At 46.5% G+C, this 20,368-nt stretch overlaps 1 protein-coding gene across 2 annotated transcripts in view; it reads left to right on the plus strand.

The window, feature by feature from the left end:
- The window catches only part of prkd3 (protein kinase D3), a 39,519-nt gene that overhangs the window by 8,442 nt on the left and 10,709 nt on the right, over nt 1-20,368 (plus strand). Inside the window, exons 3-8 of one of the 2 annotated variants that reach the window (XM_087832830.1) lie at nt 11,894-12,032; nt 16,677-16,808; nt 17,328-17,485; nt 19,166-19,361; nt 19,446-19,523; nt 19,599-19,785. In XM_087832830.1, coding sequence (XP_087688956.1) covers nt 11,894-12,032; nt 16,677-16,808; nt 17,328-17,485; nt 19,166-19,361; nt 19,446-19,523; nt 19,599-19,785 — 890 coding nt within the window. The remainder of the gene's footprint in view (nt 1-11,893; nt 12,033-16,676; nt 16,809-17,327; nt 17,486-19,165; nt 19,362-19,445; nt 19,524-19,598; nt 19,786-20,368) is intronic. The other variant, XM_087832831.1, reaches the window with a different exon arrangement.

Raw genomic sequence — 20,368 nt, forward strand, 5'->3', positions numbered from 1 at the left:
AAATCATTGACAGAAAGGTACAGGAGACATAAACAGGTTATAAGGGGAAGGAAATAAGAGGTGAAAACAGCATCAAAGAAGTGCACAGATGGAAAATGGAGGCTGCAGTTCACATCGACCGGCGCAAACGAAACACATGGGAAATAAATCAGCACCGTCTCCCTCGCTGCTTTTCTTCGACGCTATACGGCCACATGTAAATGTTCCTATGAAGCTAGCTGACATGTTTCGCCCCAGAGGACGTCTCGACATCACACGTGCGATCTGCACAGGGCCAGACGTTTCCTGGAAAGCACGTTGAGCTTCTTCTCAAGGAAAAACGAGTCTCTCCAGTGTAAAGCAAACTTCTGGCTTTCAGCCTTTTCCCCAACATTTCGGTGTCGTTTGAAGGCACGCTAACGTATTCCAAAGCCATAGAGCTAAATGGATATCAGGATGGGACTGCCGAAGAACAAAAGTCTTCCATGTACAAATCAAAAGCCAACGTGCACGAGGAATCTATCAATTTCCCCAGTCTTGGAGTAATTTGTGGAAAAGGGAGAGAGAGAAGAAAAAGGAAAAAAAATATCTCTGAAGTTAAGTGAGCTAAGTAATTTCTACCATCTGCAGTGCACATTTCTACCGCCTCGCTCTCCTTTAAATGTAAAGTGGCAAGGCAGAGCACGGGGCCTGGCCGCAAAAGTCAGCGAATGACAGAGTGGAGAAGCGTGGTCCTCTCTGGGGAGAGGGGGGCTGGGACAGCCCTTGGCAGTCCCTGCTTGGGGTGCAGAGGGGGTTGTGGGCACCGCGTGGCTGATGTTCTGTGCCAAAACCATCAGTAGGAGCCGCTTCTGCCACCAATCACGGCTTCGCCTTGGCCTGTCTGTGCTTCTCGGTTGCTCAAATGTCCTTCATCGCACTTTAGCCAGTGGTGGGAGATAACGTGGCATCGCTCCAATCCCCGCTAATACGGCCTCACAGAGCTCCATCGCGATTATATTAACGCGGCACGCAGGAACACCGCAGAGCTATTTAATGCTCGCACATGCTGGCGACTTTGTCTTTGCAAAACCAACCGCATGAAGAGATTTAGGAGCACTTCCCGAGAGATTCCTCGAGTTTCCATTCATAAATTTGTTGCCGTGGCATAACGGATGTCTTACTTCACCTATTCATGTATTCATTAACAGGCCTTCCTCTGTTGACCAGCTTCTAACTTGACTGCACTTGCTGACAATGTCAGCATACTTAGAGGACTTCAAGCATGACGAATGCTGAAGAGAAACAGTTAAAGGCGGTGTAGTGACGAGGACTCGACGCAGTTAACCACTAATGTCACTTCTCTGACTCGAGGAGCTCGTAAACTGAAAATGCAGAAAGTTGCTTGTTTGCGACCTCAGCAGTTAACATCAGAACCGCGTGCATGTCGCCGACTGACACGCAGCGGCCGTGCAGTCGTATCGCTTTGGCGTTATCATCGATCCCTGCAGCGCGAGCGCGTCACAGAGCGTCTCGTTCTCTGCTGTTTTCTCAGCGCTCTTTGCCTTTCCTGTCTCAGTGCAGAGAGTGATCTGTCAAACTGATAGGAAGGTGGCAGAGGAAGTGAAATTACATGTCGATACAACAAGAATACAACAACAAGCTCTCCGACTTACGATTGGAAAACGTCTCAAGAAATGCACAGCTGTGAGAAAGCAGCACCGCGGGCAAAAGGGAAAGAAGCGTTTGGTTTGTTTGAACGTTTCTGAATGCAAGGGGAGCAGTCAGCCACTTAATTTGGGCTCCTTTTGTCACTCTCTCGTTCTTCAGCCGTGCTCGCTGGTTAGTTCCCCTCAGAGCCGCTCCCTGTTTCCATATTCTCTCTGCTCCTGCTCTCCAATCTGCTGTGGTCGGCAGAGCAGCACAGCCCGTTCACTTTGTGTGCCTGCGTTCAAATGGCTTTTCTCTACCCTGCACTTGCTATTATTCTTGTCTGCGTGTTTAAACATTTAGAGAAATTGCCTCTCGGTGGCTGTTTCGAAGGAGGTGACAGCTAGAGTGTTGGAATTCGGCCGGACTGCTTATTTAGCTTTAGTTTTCCCTTTTCAGAGGTACATTTACGCAAAACTGTGTGAAACAAAGGCACGTCTGTAAAAGCAATTCCTCACTATTACTCGGGAATAAAGTAAAGCTTATGCAGCTAGTCCCGAGCTACTTTCTGCTGCAGAGCCCACAGCAGTTATTAATGCTTTTGTTGAGCAACAGCAGTGTTTCTACATCCTGCCATTATTGCACACCTTCTGACCTTTTGCTCTAGCCGAACAAGAGAAAGATCAGTTGCCATCAATCTCGCAAAAATTCCCCCCCAGGTTCACCTGTTTATTCGCCCCCTGTGGAGGTGAATCTGGCGGCCCCTACTCCAGGTCACAGAGAGGAGATGGAGTATGTGCTGCAGTATATCTTTGGGGGTGGAGGTGCTGGCTGAGGAGCGCAACGGAGCAATAACTCATCGGTGGTGTGCGGGGGCCTGGCCAAGCATGTCTTAGATCACACTGCTGTCTTCCTGCGAGGCCTTAGATCCTGTGACTCAGCCTTCCTCTCCTATGCCTGGCCTCTGGGCGCTGTTGCATATAAAACCCGCACACGGAGACGCACACCCACACGTGTTGGAGATGCGTCACTGCAGAGGGATGAGGCAGGTTCTGTCATGCATGTATAAAAAAACTTGGTGTTGTTCGGCTGGAAGCCACCTGGCTCTCGTCGAGGATACGGTGGCTAGTAACCAAGCAGTGACCTCACCGCCATTATCTCGACTTCATTTCAGCGCCTTTGTTCTTAAGGCCAAATAACGATAGAAGGGCATTGTTCTTCCACATCCAGAAAATTACTGTAGGATTTTCACAGCTACGTTTTATAAAAGCAGGAGGACGTTCTGCTTTTGTGCTTGATGTAAATCGGGTAAGGGGTATAGCTTTCCCAGAGTCTCTCGGTGATTGAAAGAGGTCTAGAATGACAGGTGTAGAGTTTTCCACTGTGCTGTGGTCTGGAACAGGCAGCTGACCTAAACTCAGTGGTTAGAGTTGCAATTCCTCCTAGTCCGGACCAGAAATGTAGATGCACACGTTCACATAGATACACAGATATGCACACACAGCCCTCCACCTACAAAAACAAGACAAGCAGCAGTGAATTAATTGCATCTGTACGTTTGGCACCAATTCAGACCCGTGCATTCATCATCTTGCAGAGCGCGTCAGCTACGGCTAAACCAGGCGCAGATTTATGTGAAAGTACACAGGGTGAAAAGCTGTTTAGTGTCCAGAGACGCTGGTCAAACTGCGGCCGCACAAACAAGCAGAGTGAGTCTGTCTTCTGTGCAAAGCGGGGGCTGCGAAGGCTTTGAAGGAGCTTTGTTTCTGTCATGCATGCTGAAATTTGTCAGATATATTTAAACAAAATCAGGCATGTTTCTATTAATATGAAGAACTCGCTGCTGTGTTCCACGATGACACAGCCTCATGCAGTAAAAGCTATGAATGAACCATGAGCCGTATACGACCACATGGAAGAAAACACGTTAGTCAGCCTCCAGAGTGAGAAAGTCACAGCTTCTCTCGCTGCTAATTCACCACGTGAGTTTCCTTTCCGTTGCATGCGGCTGCTTCGGTCGATTACCCCCAGCGAAGTCTTCCTTTTGCAGTGGAAAAGGAGCAGATGTCGCCAACGCATCGTGAACGTGTTATGGAGAGCGGTGGGATCCATTTGCTTAATCTGAAAAAAATGTGCAAAGATTCCTTCTTGAGTGTAAACCATTTGAGGGGAGTGCTTCTTCAGTCAGCTGCACGTACCTTTCAAATCCCTTCTAACCCACTTTGACTTCTGCCTCCAGCTGCAGCGTGTTGTTCTTGGCCTGCGCATGCAAACGGAGGAGCAAACAGGTTTGCTATAGAAATCAGGCATGCACTCGGACGGTTTCGTGCACTCGGGCGGTTTCGTGCACTTGGACGGTTTCGTGCACTCGGACGGTTTCAAGCACTCGGGCGGTTTCGTGCACTCGGACGGTTTCGTGCACTCGGACGGTTTCGTGCACTCGGACGGTTTCAAGCACTCGGGCGGTTTCGTGCACTCGGACGGTTTCGTGCACTCGGACGGTTTCATTCGCACGGTTTCATGCACTCGGACGGTTTCAAGCACTCGGACGGTTTCGTGCACTCGGGCGGTTTCGTGCACTCGGGCGGTTTCGTGCACTCGGACTGTTTCGTGCACTCGGACTGTTTCGTGCACTCGGACTGTTTCGTGCACTCGGACGGTTTCATTCGCACGGTTTCATGCACTCGGACGGTTTCGTGCACTCGGACGGTTTCGTGCACTCGGACGGTTTCAAGCACTCGGACGGTTTCGTGCACTCGGACTGTTTCGTGCACTCGGACGGTTTCGTGCACTCGGACTGTTTCGTGCACTCGGACTGTTTCGTGCACTCGGACGGTTTCGTGCACTCGGACTGTTTCGTGCACTCGGACTGTTTCGTGCACTCGGACGGTTTCATTCGCACGGTTTCGTGCACTCGGATGGTTTCGTGCACTCGGACGGTTTCGTGCACTCGGACGGTTTCAAGCACTCGGACGGTTTCGTGCACTCGGACTGTTTCGTGCACTCGGACGGTTTCGTGCACTCGGACTGTTTCGTGCACTCGGACTGTTTCGTGCACTCGGACTGTTTCGTGCACTCGGACGGTTTCAAGCACTCGGACGGTTTCGTGCACTCGGACGGTTTCGTGCACTCGGACTGTTTCGTGCACTCGGACGGTTTCGAGCACTCGGACGGTTTCGTGCACTCGGACGGTTTCGTGCACTCGGACGGTTTCAAGCACTCGGACGGTTTCAAGCACTCGGATGGTTTCGCGCACTCGGACGGTTTCAAGCACTCGGACGGTTTCAAGCACTCGGACGGTTTCGTGCACTCGGACGGTTTCGCGCACTCGGACGGTTTCGCGCACTCGGACGGTTTCGTGCACCAGCTGCAGAGCAGAAACGAAGCACTTTCTGTGCATTCGCCTGATTCATCGTGGACCGTTTATTCGAGCTCAGTCGAGTCATGCTGGTTCTGTATAGATGACAGAGTCTCTGAAACATGTAGAAATAATCCTAGATGAAAATGTTTTGCCTTATTAAATCGGTCGACTTTATGCTCGGTAGTCTCCAGCTTTATTTTGAAGTTTCCTGAAAATCAGTGATGTTAAAGCTTTAAGAGACGAAGCTCAGCCTGGACAGATCCAGGCTCGATTTTTCCACCTGATTCCGGTATTGAAAGTATCAGGATGGGATGTCGATCTGTTCCTTTAATACCGTGATATCAAAAGCGTCACGCCTCCTTTCTTGCAGCCATGTGGTTTTCATTCCACTGCACTTGCTCCTTGCGTGTGACATCACTCAGAGCTGCAATGCAACATGTGTCGTTCAGCATGTGAATTTCATTCATGTGTTTGTTTGTTTATGTATTGGTGGTTATGGGAACGCTCGAATTGACTTGCAAGATCTTTTCTTACTTCCTGCATTTAGTGGGATAGACTTTCTCTGCTGCGTAAACCTGGTAAGAAGCACGTTACTCAATTAGCTCGACACTGCGAGGACATCTTCACCATCAAAGTGAATCCATTCAGCTAAAGTGAATGGAAACGATTACTGGAGGAGCCAAAACACATAATGTTACAGAAGACAGTGGAAAAGCAGAGTGTTTCCAACATGCCCTCTTCTGACGCATCCGTCCGAGTGACAAATTCATTATTTGGCTGCCGTTGTTGCCCACATCTAGCGCTCTTGTAATTTGCAGTGCACGAGTGACTTGTGCCATGCTGTGTGGAAAAAACTTGCCTGGTATTACATTAATAATGTGCAATGAAAACAAATACGATTGCACTGTTGACTTTAATAAATTAACAAAGTTTCCACATCGCGTTTGATGCGACTCGAAGAAAGTAATTACACAGCTTTCCTCCAAGATTCGTGTGAGCACATAATTGGATTTTCCAATGCAGCCGTTGGACTAGTTGAAGTATTGAAGTGTTTTCCTCTGTTGTGGGAGTTAAAAAGCACGTCAAAGTCAAACAATGGTTTCCCCATTGTTTTGACATGAAAACACTGTTGTCCTATTTGTGAAATCCTCACTACGGCTCAGCGGAGCTAATGGTTTCACAACAGACTGCGGAGCTCGTCGGCACAGCGCGCTGCCTTTTAAATGTGCGACGCATCAGAATGAATCAAGTCACGATTGTAGCTGTTAACCCAGTTTGAACAGATGCCGTCTTTTCTTATTGGCCTCTCTTTAAGATCTTCCCGATGCTCGCTCAGATACAGAGCAACAGAAAACATCTTGTGTCTTCTGGTTCGGTGTCTCTGGGCCACAGCGATCTGTTCCTTAGCACTGTTAAATAATTACAAGGTTATCAGTCAATAGATTTATTTATCTGCTGAATAAAAGCACCTTGTATCATGCCGATCTTGTGACAGTGTTTATCTTGCCACCTCGAGCAAAATAAACAAGAGTCTTTTACCTCCTGACTCTGGTTAAATGTTTCACAAGGATCCCGATGAAACGTTTTAGGTTGTGTTGGAGGTTAGATAATCTTTTACCCTTTGCTTCTGTAATGTTTCTACATATCTGTGGTTCAGTATAAGAAAATCCATTAGTTTACACATTTACACCTGAGAACGCTGCCCCGGCCTTTAAGTACGTATCTGCTCAAGGACATTGCAGAGGAAACATCTACAGTTTCCAAGGATGTAAAGTTTTCCGTGCGCTCTAGCATTTTGTTTCTCTTAAAGGGACCGTTTGATTGAAATGCTAAATAATAGTAACCGACTTCAGTCTCATATCTTATGTAGGGAGGTGAAGCAGAAAGAATCTGGACACCTGGAAGTCCTGGGCTCTATCCTGCTTCTGGCCATATCTGATTTAGTTATTTGCAGTGTTATAAGGAAAACGGCACAATCGTTTGAGTCAGAGTATCCAGAAATATTCACATGACCATGGGATGCCAAATGTAACGGGAAGAGTATTTCTGAAAGCTTCTCGTGTTGGTGCCCTGAAACGCTGGAATGAGAATGAATTAAATTATAATAATTATAATGTCAGCTATTCTGTATTTTACAGTTCTACAGTTTTCCTGAGTATCCGTACATTTTGCAGCGTCGATGACACAAATATGCGGTTTAACGTCAGCGTTGTCAAACTTGAGCTACACTTTTCTTACTTTTCAAACCAAAGCATCAAAGGATTAATCAAGAAAATGACAACTAGATGAAAATAACTGTGGTTTGCAGTTCTGCGTGTTTCCCACGAGCAGCATCGTTTCCATCGTCCAACTTTTATCTCTGGCGCTGCGATGACGAGCTGGACGTTTAACGTCCTCCACGTCTGTCTGGCTCGCTGCCACACCGATAAAGGTGTCAGGCAGCCCGAGGTCAAGCTGCATGCTTTTCCTTACTGCGAACACGCGGCCATCTGTCAGAGCCTGCACGATGCTCTTAGCGCCGCTTCGCCCTCACCTCTGCCACACATGCAGCGAAACACAAATGTTTAACCACATAATCAGGTGCACGCCATCCTGTTTCACAACAAACTCATTGTCCTCTGTGACTGAGGCCCTCGTGCAGGAATTGTACAGCAGCAGAATACACGAGCTACGACTTGTGATTCCTTTCACTCATTTATCATTTTGTCTGATAGGAATAAGCATCAATATTCCTCAAAGCTACGCCTTTTTTTCCAGCCAGATCATTTTTTCTTGGCCGTCTTGAGATAATTTGTTTTCGGCTTCTAATAAAATGCGACCATATTTCAAATCTGTCCCGCTTTCCTTCATCTCCTGCCTCTTACTCTCTTTCCTTACAGCGGGATTTAGCATATCAATGGCGGATTAGTTCGTTTAACAAAAGCTTACTACTGCAAAGCCCCTTTCCACTTGTCTTTCCAGCCTGACTTGTGGACCTCACACAGCTTCTCTTCGCCGGGGTCTTTGGTGTACGTGTGTGGTCGCGGCTGCTCGGCTGAATGGACTCGTTCGAAGATGACAAAAGACGCGCTTAGTCACTACGGGCTTCGGAAATGTATGCAGCAGCGTGTGTGGGTGATGGCGTGTAAGGATGTATATGTGCATGGGCGCACGCTGGAGGTGAATGGTTTATTTTTGCATGCGGGAAGGAGAGAATGTATAAATGCGGCGCTTTATACGTCCGTCCACCCGCAAGTCGGCCTTCGGCTTTCCCTCTACGCCTGCGATCAGAGCAACAAACTGTTAAAACGTTGTCCTAAACCTGCCCGTCTATTGTTCTTGCACCATAGGCTTCCTCTTACTTTAGTAGGGCATGGAAAAAAGTAATGTCCTCTGCCCTCGGAGCTGCTATGTTCTGCAGATGCAGATGCTCTGGAATGGGACTCTGGAAAGTGCTGCACGAGGAGCCAAGAGGAGGTGACTCAAGCTGGCTAGATATGGGCATCGACCTCAGCTTTTGTGTGTGCGTGCGTTTGCGTGTCCAAGTGCAGGCGTGTCAGGCGGGTGGAGGAAAACCCTACCGTGACACTGCAGCCGCCTCAGGAAGGATGCCCCCCTCCTCACCGCCTTTGGTGCTGATGGTTTGAGCCATACAGCATTAATCACCTGAAAGCGTGACAGGATTAGGATGTAGATATGTCAGCCGAGGCATCGAGCTGGAAAGCTTTCGTTCTACAGTCGCGTGCCTTGTTTTTACACATGAGCAAAATCAGCTTCTCGTGCAGTTTGGATATAACTGAAAAAGTCTTCATATACGGATTATGTTGCCACGTAGTTGTTGTTGTGAGGTCAGTGCACGGGTTTACGTCATGAGCAGGAGTAGGGATGCAAATAGAAATACATTTGTCATTCATGGAGTCGTGGGGAAAATTATCCCAGCGTGCAATAAGGAGGGAGGCGTCTGTCCTGACAGGTAGTCAGCCAGCGAGAGTGTTAACGTGTGAGCAGCTAGCATTTTGTGCAAAAGTGGAACATCTGGAGAACAGGAAGAGAACATCCAGGCTGTCGCTGCACATGCACAACTTCTTTTCTTCTGATGATTCCCAGTTTGATCAGACAGATTCCAGATGGTGCTGCATGCTGGATCAAAATCTAATGGTGCTTTTCTACCTCCAACACCACGGGATGAAATGCAGCCAGAAACCATGACAGCGCCTCCACCGTGCTTTGCACAAACTGACTGTTGTAGCACTCTCCTAACCTCCTCTTCCACTGAGACGTTTCCGATGAAAGTCTCATCTCTCAGGTCCCATGTCTGGTCTTTACTGGGCTTTTTTTTTATTTATTCATAAGCACATGACCTTCAGATACTGTTGAGCTGCTGTAGGTAGGTTTTTAAGCCTGCTGTTTCATCTTTTGTCCTCCACTTTCATGTTTTTAAGGACACATTTCACACCATCCTGAGATACTCCAGGTTTTCAGCAAATAGCTCCAAAAACTATTTGTCTGACTTAAGTTGTGTTATCTTTATCGTTATCCATAGATTCAGATGAAGACATGAGAACAAATGATGCTTACTAAGTAGGGATGCACCGATACCGATACTGGTATCGGGGCCGATACTGTAAAATGTGTGCGTACTCATACTCGTAAAAGTTAACCGATACCATGAACCGATACCAACTTATTTCATTAATCAGAGGGTGGCTTGTCATTTCTGTTGTAGTTTTTTAGATTGGCCACTAGGGGGACATCCCGCACTAAACAGGCACAGGGTTAGGCGAGTGAGACTGGCGGCTCTAGATAAAAAAGAGAAACTGGAGGCTGCTGTAGCTAGGCTAAACAAAATGTCAGCAGTGTGGAACAGCCAACTTTAACTCAGGTTTTGGAAAAGCGAAGAAATTTTTTTTTTTTTTTTTTTGTGGTCATTTTTATTAAGATTTTATTTTTTATCGGCAGAGAATAAAATAAAACTTGTCTGCATTTGTGTGTGTGTGGTAGAAGTATCGGTTTTTGTACTCTGTATCGGCAAGTACTCAGATCCAAGTATCGGTATCGTATCGGTTTGAAAAAATTGGTATCGTTGCATCCCTAGTACTAAGTCCATTTCTTGATTTAGGCGCTCTTTTTATGCTCGAATGATTGTGTGGTGGTTTAACAAGGAAACCATAACGTTCCTGTGAAAATGGGTGAAAAAGCAGCCAATGTCATAAGAACATGAGAGGGAATGAGGGGTGGCTCAAGACTTTTGCACACTACCATATTTGAGTATTTTTTGTTATTAGAAGACATTTTTCTTGGAACGAGCCTGCTGAAAGTGCATGAATGCTTTTGTAAGCACCCCACTGTTGGGCCTTTCAGTGGAAAAAACCATTGCCGTATAACTTCCCCCGGGGGGACACTGTTCCCCTCCACAGTGGGAGTGCCGAGTGCATGTTGGGGGGTCCAGCTCCTTTATTACCATGCATCTGTATTCCACTACTGACTGAAGCACCATCGGTTATCGGTTGCTTTGCAGAGTTTAAATTTTTACCTTTAGGCATTTCATCCTTCAGGCTTAGTTGACACAAGTCATGTGATTCACTCATGATTTCCCCGGGCCATCAATCTGTCTCGCTTTCTCTCTCTCTGTGTTTCTTGGCAGTTATAAGCCACCAGGTGTCTTATGTGTCCTGTGCCCAGACACGGTACCAACCCCTGGTACTCCCAGGACACAGCGGCATTGTTCTGTGTGGCCCATTGAATGTGACCCTGGTTCAGGGGGAAACAGCTGGTGGATTCTTCAGTACCAACCTACTTGGCATCAAGGCTGGGCTCTTGCCTCGGCGTTAAACTACAGCGTCACAGTTCCCGATCCGTGCAGGGACAGCTTTGAAAATTCACTGAGGGTCGCTGGACTTTTTCCGCAGTGTCAGGTGTGCAGATGTGTCGTTATGCTGCGCAGGTTCCTGGTATTCAAAGCGCATTTCTCCTTTGAGCTTTGAAAAGTCTGAGCACAGAGGAGAGATCCTTGCCAAGTAGATGTTCAGTAAGTTTCACTTTGATTTGACCTTTTGATGGCGTTTCCTCCTTTTAAACACGACAGACGTGCGGCGGAGCCACAGCACGACAACACTGGGCAAACTCTGCCGTTTCGCCGCGTGCACAGTGGATATTTTCATTATAGGCCTTTCCCTGTGACAAGAACACGGCTTTCTAAGAGGTTATGAGCTGCCCTCACCACAGGAAGTGACTCAGTATTGACTGGCGCTGCACTTCCTGTATGCTGATTCTTCTGAACTCCTCTCAGGATGTTTACCTCCTCCTTCTCCCCGTCTACCTCTCCCACCCTCTACCCCGCCCCTTTCCTTGGTCACGTGACTTTATGTCGCACACTCAGCTGCAGTTCACGACCAGCTTGTCAAGGTTTGTTTTGGTCAACACGCTGCGAGCGGCGATAGCTGCTGTCGGGCGTTTTAGACATGCTTGGATGAAGGTGATTTATCTTTTTGCAGAAAGCTGCTCAGATCCAGCGGAAACACTTCAACAAAAGCAGACACGTCATCGATTCGTCTTAATAGATGACTCAGAAAAGTCAAAGTGCACAATGCAGAACACACGGGTTTAAATGCAAGCCGCTCGTTTTGATCACGTGAATTAGTCTGTACTGAATTATTCCAAGGATATAGTGTCGATTACTCTGAGGGAGGAAAGGGGCTCTCTTCCTGAGCCACTGGGTTCACAATACTGCACGCAAGCGGTGATGTAAGCTGCTGGAAATGACATAATGTGAGTGTGTGCGTGCTTGAAAAAGAATCAAGACAACTGGCTGATCCACACCTTTTTAAATGCTCTGTGTTAGATATTGAGCCACTGCAGAGCATAACCATAAATACTTTACCAGTATTTGTTATGCCTACAATTAAACTTGCTTATTTCTTTTGTTGTATCTCCCTTTCTCTCCAGTTCCCGGAGTGCGGCTTCTTTGGCATGTACGACAAGATCCTGCTATTCCGCCACGACTTAAACGATGAGAACATCCTGCAGAGGCTGACTGCAGCTGAAGACATCCACGAAGGAGACCTCATTGAGGTGGTGCTTTCTGGTATGCAAAGCAGTCTGATGTCATTTCTCACCTTACCGTAAACGTGTTTGTACGGTGTGTGCACATTTTCCTCTAATTTAAGAGGTCAAAATAGCATTAAGTGAAATGTTAGTTGGTATATTTGTAAAGGAAAAGAGACATTTTTTGATTGATTTTAATTAAATGCAGCTGCAGACACAGAGTGTTACAGTTTGATCCACTGATGATGACTTTATGCAAACACAGTTTTTTCATGCAAAAGCACAGATCACTTATTCGATGACTGGACCGTCTTCTTTCAACAACATGTCTTGAAGTTCTCCAGCAGAGATGGGCAGTAACGCGTTACTGTAATCCGATTACTTTTTTCAAGTAACGAGTAAAGTAAGGGATTACTATTGCAAAAATGGTAATTAGATTACCGTTACTTTCCCGTAGGAACGCTGCGTTACTGCGTTACTAAAATCGTGATTTTTTGCGAGAATGTCTCATAACAGTGACGTAAGCGAGTGCGAGGTTCGTGACAACAGCTGTGTGCAGATCAACAATGGATCATATATCGAGTGCAGAGAGAGTATGAGCGTGCAGCGTTTAAAGCGTGGAAGTACTGACCTTACTTTGAGTTTGATTCCATAAAAAGTGACAAAAACATTAGTGTCCGTTGTGCGTGGGAAGAAAACTTCTTTTTACAGCGAAAAAAACCCTAAACTTCCAAACAAGCACCGAGTAGCTACGACGTAATGGGAAACTCACAGAGAAACTCGCGGATTCTTCCACTGACCGCTGCACACCTGCAGCAGGGTAAACCTCCGCCTACCCCACTCCTGCTTTACAGGTGAAAATAGAGCAACAGGACCGCTAGTCTTTGACTTTATTTATTTTCTGCTGTGTTTTACTTGCATCTATTTGAAAGACTGAGTGTAAACACACACAAAAAAATTATTTTATGTGCTGGAATGTGCAGAAAATAGGTTTAAATGTTAAACAAATTTCTTCCAGTCAGAGAATGTTGCAGATAATTAAATTTTTGCTTGATGCATAAAGTTAAAAGATTAAAACTAATAAAACAAGTTTTAAAAAGAGACTTTTCCATTTGATTACATTTTGTATGATGATTATGCAGAAAAAGTAGAATTGGGCTGAAAGATCTATCACTTTATCACCTATTCAGGGTGTAAATCGTGTTTTTAAAAAGTAACTAAGTAACAAAGTAATTAATTACTTTTGAAAATAAGTAATCAGTAAAGTAACAGGATTACTTTTTGGGGGAAGTAATCAGTAATTAGTTACTGATTACTTTTTTCAAGTAACTTGACCAACACTGGCCCTCAAACATAATTATTTTATTGCACTTCTTCTATACGGGGTCTATGCAGAATTAATGTAGAATTATTGAGCTTGTTTGATTGCTTGATTTGCATATTTAGTGATCGTATTAATACGATGATGCTATCTGTTACTTACATTTTTTTTTTACCATAAATACGCTTTTTAGAAAAAATGTGTGTAATTTTACAGCTCATAATTCTAAATACAGAGGCTCATTATCCAAGGCAGATATCTCACATCCATCCGAGCTCCGCAGCGTTATTTCTGTTCATATTCTCAGGATTTTGAGGGTTTGTAGACCTTTTATTCAAAGACAGATTCACTGAACATCCTGTTCCTAAAAACATGGTGGAAACTATTTTTCCTGGCTTTTGATATCATTTTTTATTTATGAGCGATAAAATGAGATTTTTTAAATCTTAAATTCAACAAAGGAAACAAACATTTTTGAGCTTCATCCAATGTTCATATTTCTGTTCTGGGAAAATAAACGTGTCTTGTTTGCAGCTTAGACATCAGCGTATAGAGTGGTTTTAATAGGACGGATGATTGTCTTAGCGTACGTGATAAACTGCTGTACTCGTGGTATATGTTGGAAGTTGTGACCCATTTACCTGCAGTGACTCCCCTAATATAAACCCAGCAGCAGACTTGTTCATGTATTTAGAGGATTATACTATAAACCAAATTCTTCTAAATCTGGCAGCGCACTTCCTCCAATTTGCCCAGTTTTTGTTCAGTCTTCTCTTACATACAAACTGTGATACAGTGCAGTGTGTTTGCTGGCACAGCGTTGCTGCTGTTTTAGACTTCTAGACTTCCAAAACAGGAGAAAAATGAATATAAAACTCCTCCGAGCAGTATAAACCACGTGTTTGCAAAGTCTAAACAATGGTCTGAAAGTAATACGCTTCAAGTATTCGAGTCAGCTTATTTTTTTTTAAATTTTGGGCCCAGTCGTCGTTGCCACACCTTCATAAACACGTCTTTTGTCTAGTTCGGGGTCCCGTTGGGGCTGAGATGCTTGCTGTGAGCGTCCTCTGTGCTCGCCCAAAATAAATATTAGTCTTGAGCAATTTTCTGTCATTAGTGAACGAATACAAGCAGACAGTTGCTTTCTGTGTGACATTTGAGTTTCCATAATTTTCCACCTTTGTAAAACGACACAGGTGCTCGGTTTTTCTTTGTTATTTCCTGCGATGAATGAGCCGGCTTCCTCTGCGGTGCTGAGACCAACAAATGGCTTAGCATATCTGTTCTGCTCCAATCTGTGCTGCTGCTCCATCTGCCTCCACTGGGAAGCACCTGACACCACCTGTGCCGAGCCCCCCCCTCTCTCCTGGGCTGGCAGTATTGTTTGCAGGGATTTAGTCAGAGGATGATTGTATAGTTTCAGGATCTGAGGATACTTCAGGCTGAGGAATGTAGACTAAAGACTGGAGAACTTCCTTCTTTTTGTTTCTGTCTGTGTTTGTCTTGTGCTCTTTTGTGTCAGTCTCTGCGGCTCGCAATTCCCTCCCCGCTTTCTCTCGTCCTAATCCCCCCCTACCTGAACAAATCCGTCTGCAGGTGTTAGCGCCAACAGTGGAGCCGGGCGATTTATAACCTGAGACATACCTGCTGAAAACGGCTGTAGAAGATCTCAGATTTGCTACACATGGACACATGCTTCATCTCACAATCTGTGAACGCGACCTTCTTTTTGAGAGGCGCTTTGCATGTCGGACGCTTGATCTTTGCGTGTGAAACACTCGTCCTCGTCTCCGTTCAGTTTTTCCTCGGCGAGCTTGTTTTTGGATCGTGCGGCTGTGGGAGAAGGACGGTCTGAATATCTCCTTCTCTGCAAGAAGCAGGCAGAAGTGGCTTTTTCTTGGCTGCGAGCTCAAAGAAAAAGGCTTGTTTTTCCTGCAGTAAGTGATTGTAGTGGACCCGCAGAGTGTAAACACGCTCTGATGTGCGGGGCGGACGCTGCGCGGGCCATCTCGGCCCATGAGGTTTGAGGTTTGGCCTGACCGAGTGTCCCTTTGTTCTGTTTCTCACTCCACCCACTTTCACAAGCCCCTTATTCACCGCCACGGGCCGCGTGAAATCGATATTTTACAACACCTTCTGCTTGTCATAAATATAACTAACTTGTTTTTGTGACATGGAAACTTTTGACTCCGAATGGAAACTCGCCTCCGAGCGAACAGATAGCACATTCATGCGAGGCCCCGCCGCTCGTGAGAAGCGCTCCGAAAAAACAACGTGTCGAGTTTATGTTTGGAGTTGTTTGATACTTATTAGCACGATAACCATTACGTAACACTGCGACTGCTAAGAAGCGGCCAGTTGTTTTGCAGACGCATGTGCAGAAAGCTCATGAATGCTGCCTTTCATGTGTCAGCGCGAGAAAGCTGTGCGCGCCTCTCGACATGTGACCTCGCTCGGCTCTTTCTCCTCTTCTTCCCAAACTGCCAACATCACCCAACCAGCCACTGTAGTTCTCAACAGCCGCCCCGAATTGTCTCAGATCTTTAATATTCCTGCAAAAGTCTGTAAATATTTTCCATTCCAGGGATTATGAGCAGTGACATCAAAACGTTTGCTTTCCCGTTTGACCCGTCCTGCATTCTTTGCTCAAATTAAGAGATCGGATTCGTTTAACCAACTGCCTTTACTCGTATCAAATGCTGCTTTTAAGCAAAGGACGTTTCACATTTGTTTTTTAAGCTGAAAATGCTTTTATCGGCAAACACAATGAAAAGGCGTTAGCACATTTGCTGCTTAACCCAAGAGTAAATATTAAGCGTCCCCTCGTCGGTCACTGCTGCCACATAAGTGACTGCACAGGAACAGAGGAGGCACAGTCACACACTCAGGGATATTTGGCAGCATGAGCCTTATCTTACTCATCTTCACATCTTTGATGACTCACAGCCGTGATTAGCCAAGTCTTGTTGCCAACGGCGAACTCACCGTGTGTCATTTGACACAGAAATGTGGAAAAGATGAAGACGAATAAGAGAGAAACAGAAAGAGAGACACATTCACGGCTCTGCTGATTTGATATTCGGTTCTTAATAACAAACAGGAATAAAATGCACGTCTCTGGTGTCTTACGGGCACGCCCTATCACTCGATCACGCTCGTGTGGTGCAGATGTGATGCCCTCTACTGCAGCAGTGAGACATAGCATCCGTGTTTATGTGCAGTGCAGAGTAGATCTTCCCTGTGCAAGCTCACGTGCATTAAAAACTCTATTCAAAAATATTTATTCTTCATCTTTAATGATGAAGTTTCTTTGTGAACTTTTCTATTTTCTACCTCTTTTTCTGTTTGTGTTTGCTTTTCTAGCTCAAGCCACAGTTGAAGATTTCCAGATCCGACCCCATGCCCTTTACGTCCACTCCTACAAGGCCCCCACCTTCTGCGACTACTGTGGCGAGATGCTATGGGGTCTCGTTCGGCAGGGGCTTAAATGCGAAGGTTAGACGCTCGCGCACACAGCGGCACCCACACTTGGATCAATTCTACCGAATTCCCAAGAACTCTGCTTTTATCTGCACCTTCCTTTTTACCGTATCCGCACTCAAACACAGATCCAAAAACACACCACATATCTGACCTTGTGACTGTATCAGGGAGATATAGAGGCGAACGAGAACAATGTGGCGCAGGCACAGTAGCCGCTGAAATGCTTGACATTCAGATCCCAGCGGACTCGTGTCACGCTCGCTTTCCTTACATTTTTTCACATTGTTGAATCATACTTGAAATATGTTCTCGTGTTCTCCGCTGACAGCGAATAAAGTTTAAAGACAGAAGATTTATTCACCAGTGAAACATTCCTGCCCATAAATTCTCGTGCTGAGCCTGTTTATCAGCAGGACCATCTTGCGGCTGATTTGCAAAACGAGACGTTTCTTCACTGCGTTTCTTACCATGATGTCATCTTTCCATGATTTCGGGAACTAATGCGATCTGTTTTTTTTTTGCTTTCTTAAGGATGCGGGCTAAACTACCACAAGCGCTGCGCCTTCAAGATCCCAAATAACTGTAGTGGTGTGAGGAAGAGGCGACTGTCCAATGTTTCACTGCCTGGACCATCGCTCTCGGTCCCCCGACCTTTACCTGCTGAGAATGCAGTGGTCGTCCTGGATGAGGTGAGCTCGGATTGCTGTGAGTGTGACTGGATGAAGGTGATCGGATAGAAAAAGAAGGAATTTTAGCAGCTGCGAATTCTCTGAACAGAAGGGAAAATGTGAGGATTACCGTTTATCCATATGTAAAATGAACTCACTGAAGCTTTGTCTTAAACGGAAAAAATGAAGACAAATGAGAGAGAAGCAGGAAGAGAGACATATTCGGAGCAAGTATGTGCGGCAGGCAATCCACATGCAGCTCACAGGCTCTGTCTCCGCTGTTAAATGTTTCTAAACTTATCAAATGTGGCTCTTTTCCACGAGCGAACCTCCTGGGCCCTGTTGTAGAATACCACTGATGCAGAAAATTGAATTGTGCTGCACAGAGCTCTGTGGAGAGATCCTCAGCGAGGTCTTACGAAACCCTTTTTGCATAAGCCCACACTGAGATATTCCCCTCTTGTCTTTGTCTCTCCAAAAGGTCACCAGGAAATGTAATTATGCTAATGACATTAAAAGTCCATAGAAGTCCAAGTTTATGTATCTGCTCACTTGTTGGCAAAAAGTGAAGAAAACTCCATTCCTGACAGATTCCACACGGCTCCATTTATCCACCAAAAATCACAACTAAACTCTAATGTGTGGCAAGAGGGACAAATCTGATCGTCTTGTTTGGACCAATAGAAGTAAAAAGCCCTCTGAGGCTCTTCTACCTCTGTCCATCCATCTTCATCCGCTTTATCCGAGGCTGGGTCGCGGGGGCAGCAGCCTAAGCAGAGAGGCCCAGACCTCCCTCTCCCCAGCCACCTCCTCCAGCTTATCTGGGGGAACACCAAGGCGTTCCCAGGCCAACCGAGAGATATAATCTCTCCAGCGTGTCCTGGGTCTGCCCCGGGGCCTCCTCCTGGTGGGACATGCCTGGAACACCTCACCCAGGGGGCGCCCAGGAGGCATCCTTGTCAGATGCCCGAACCACCTCAGCTGGCTCCTTTCGATGTGGAGCAGCAGCGGCTCTACTCTGAGCCCCTCCCGGATGGCCGAACTTCTCACCCTATCTCTAAGGGAGAGGCCAGCCACCCTTTGGAGGAAGCTCATTTCTGCCGCTTGTATCCGCGATCTCGTTCTTTCAGTCACTACCCACAGCTCGTGGCCATAGGTGAGGGACCAGACAAAGAGCGGTTCAGAAGACCCTTATGAAAAGGAACAGTTTACCCTGCCCGGGATAGGGTTACCGGGGCCCCGCCCTGGAGCCAGGCCCGGGGAGGTCTGGCTCCAGGTCCCTCCTGGTCCCCTACCTTGGTGAGGGACCAGACAAAAAGCGATTCAGAAGACCCTTATGAAAAGAACATCGAGGGAACAGTTTACCCTTCCCGGGATAGGGTTACCGGGGCCCCGCCCTGGAGCCAGGGTGCCCGAGGGCGAGCGTCTGGTGGCCGGGCACAGCCCGAAGAGGAGACATGGGCCCATCCTCCCGCAGGCCCACCACCCGCAGGAGGCGCCATAGGGGTCGGGTGCATTGTGTGCCGGGTGGCGGCCAGGACCCCCGGCTGCCAAGACTGGCAATAGAGACATGGAATGTCACTTCTCTTCAACCTCTGTTTTTATCTTATTTATTTATCTTTCCTCTTTCTCTTCCTTCCTGCATATGGTTTTTAATTCTTCCAAATACCCCCGTCTTCCCCTTTTCCCATCCAACCCCAGCAGCAGAGGTCCCATCAGGAGGCAGGGAAGCGCATCCCGTCCTGGAGCGGCCGGCCTATTTGGATGGACAAGATGGAAAAGACACGGGTTAAGGTGCCACACACGTTCGCCATTCACACCTACACTCGTCCTACGATCTGCCAGTACTGCAAGCGTCTGCTCAAAGGTCTCTTCCGCCAGGGCATGCAGTGTAAAGGTAGGCCGACCAATGAAGACTCTGCTCCAGACGACGTGGAACAGCAGCGCTTTACCATAACTATTGTAACATCTTGTTTCCTAGACTGCAGATTCAACTGCCATAAGCGCTGTGCTTCAAAGGTACCAAGAGACTGTTTAGGTGAGGTGGACTTCAATGGAGGTAAGTTCTACATCATCTTCCAAACGGACAGTTGTTTATTTCTCATATTTAATTCTAATAAAAGTTCTTGTGCAGAGCCAGCGAGCCCCGGGCCGGACTCAGACACTACCATGGATACAATGGAGGTAGACAGCAATTACATGGATTGTGGCAGAGGGATGGATGATCCAGATGAACCATCCACTCCGGATGAGAGGATGTTTGAAATGGACTCGCCGTTGCTGGACAGGGAGAAGGATGAAGAGCCCATCAAGACTATTAGGTATGAACATACTGGTTAATCCAGCTGTAGGCCAAAACTACAGTTTGATGTTCCATGGAGACTAAGAGGCACCAGTGACACCAGAGACAAGGACGACTGCTCAACTCTTTCCTTCATAAACACGACATCTGGCGACCTCACCTGTACGCTGACCTGAGTTCATGTCAGTAAAGTTGCTGTTTGGGGACCGTTAGGATAGTTTGTGGGTTTTTTCAAGGGATAGAAATCAGCCTCACTAACTTCTTTGTTCTCGAGGCAGTCCTTACATAAAACAGACACCGTTCAGTTCAGAAAAAAGCTTCAAGGATTATTCCTAGAAGACAAGTCAGACACGGGATTGGCCAATCAGGTGGCTAATCTACCAGCTGATGTGGGATGAATGTCAGAGTTCATGCGAACTACACAGTCCTGGTTTCTGTTGTTATTTTTGTATTTTTGTTCTACTCTACTGTAATCAAACAGTTGAAAAAAGGGATCAGAAACAAGAAGAGGAGGGGAAGACATTCAAGGTTGTCTTCTCTGATCCAAACTGGGGAATTTGGGGTTATTTTTTAACTACTAGGTCTAACGCTCCAACTCCTCT

The sequence above is a fragment of the Neolamprologus brichardi genome, chromosome 19 (genome assembly GCF_056152115.1).
Source record: "Neolamprologus brichardi isolate AB-2024 chromosome 19, ASM5615211v1, whole genome shotgun sequence".
Lineage (NCBI taxonomy): Eukaryota > Metazoa > Chordata > Actinopteri > Cichliformes > Cichlidae > Neolamprologus > Neolamprologus brichardi.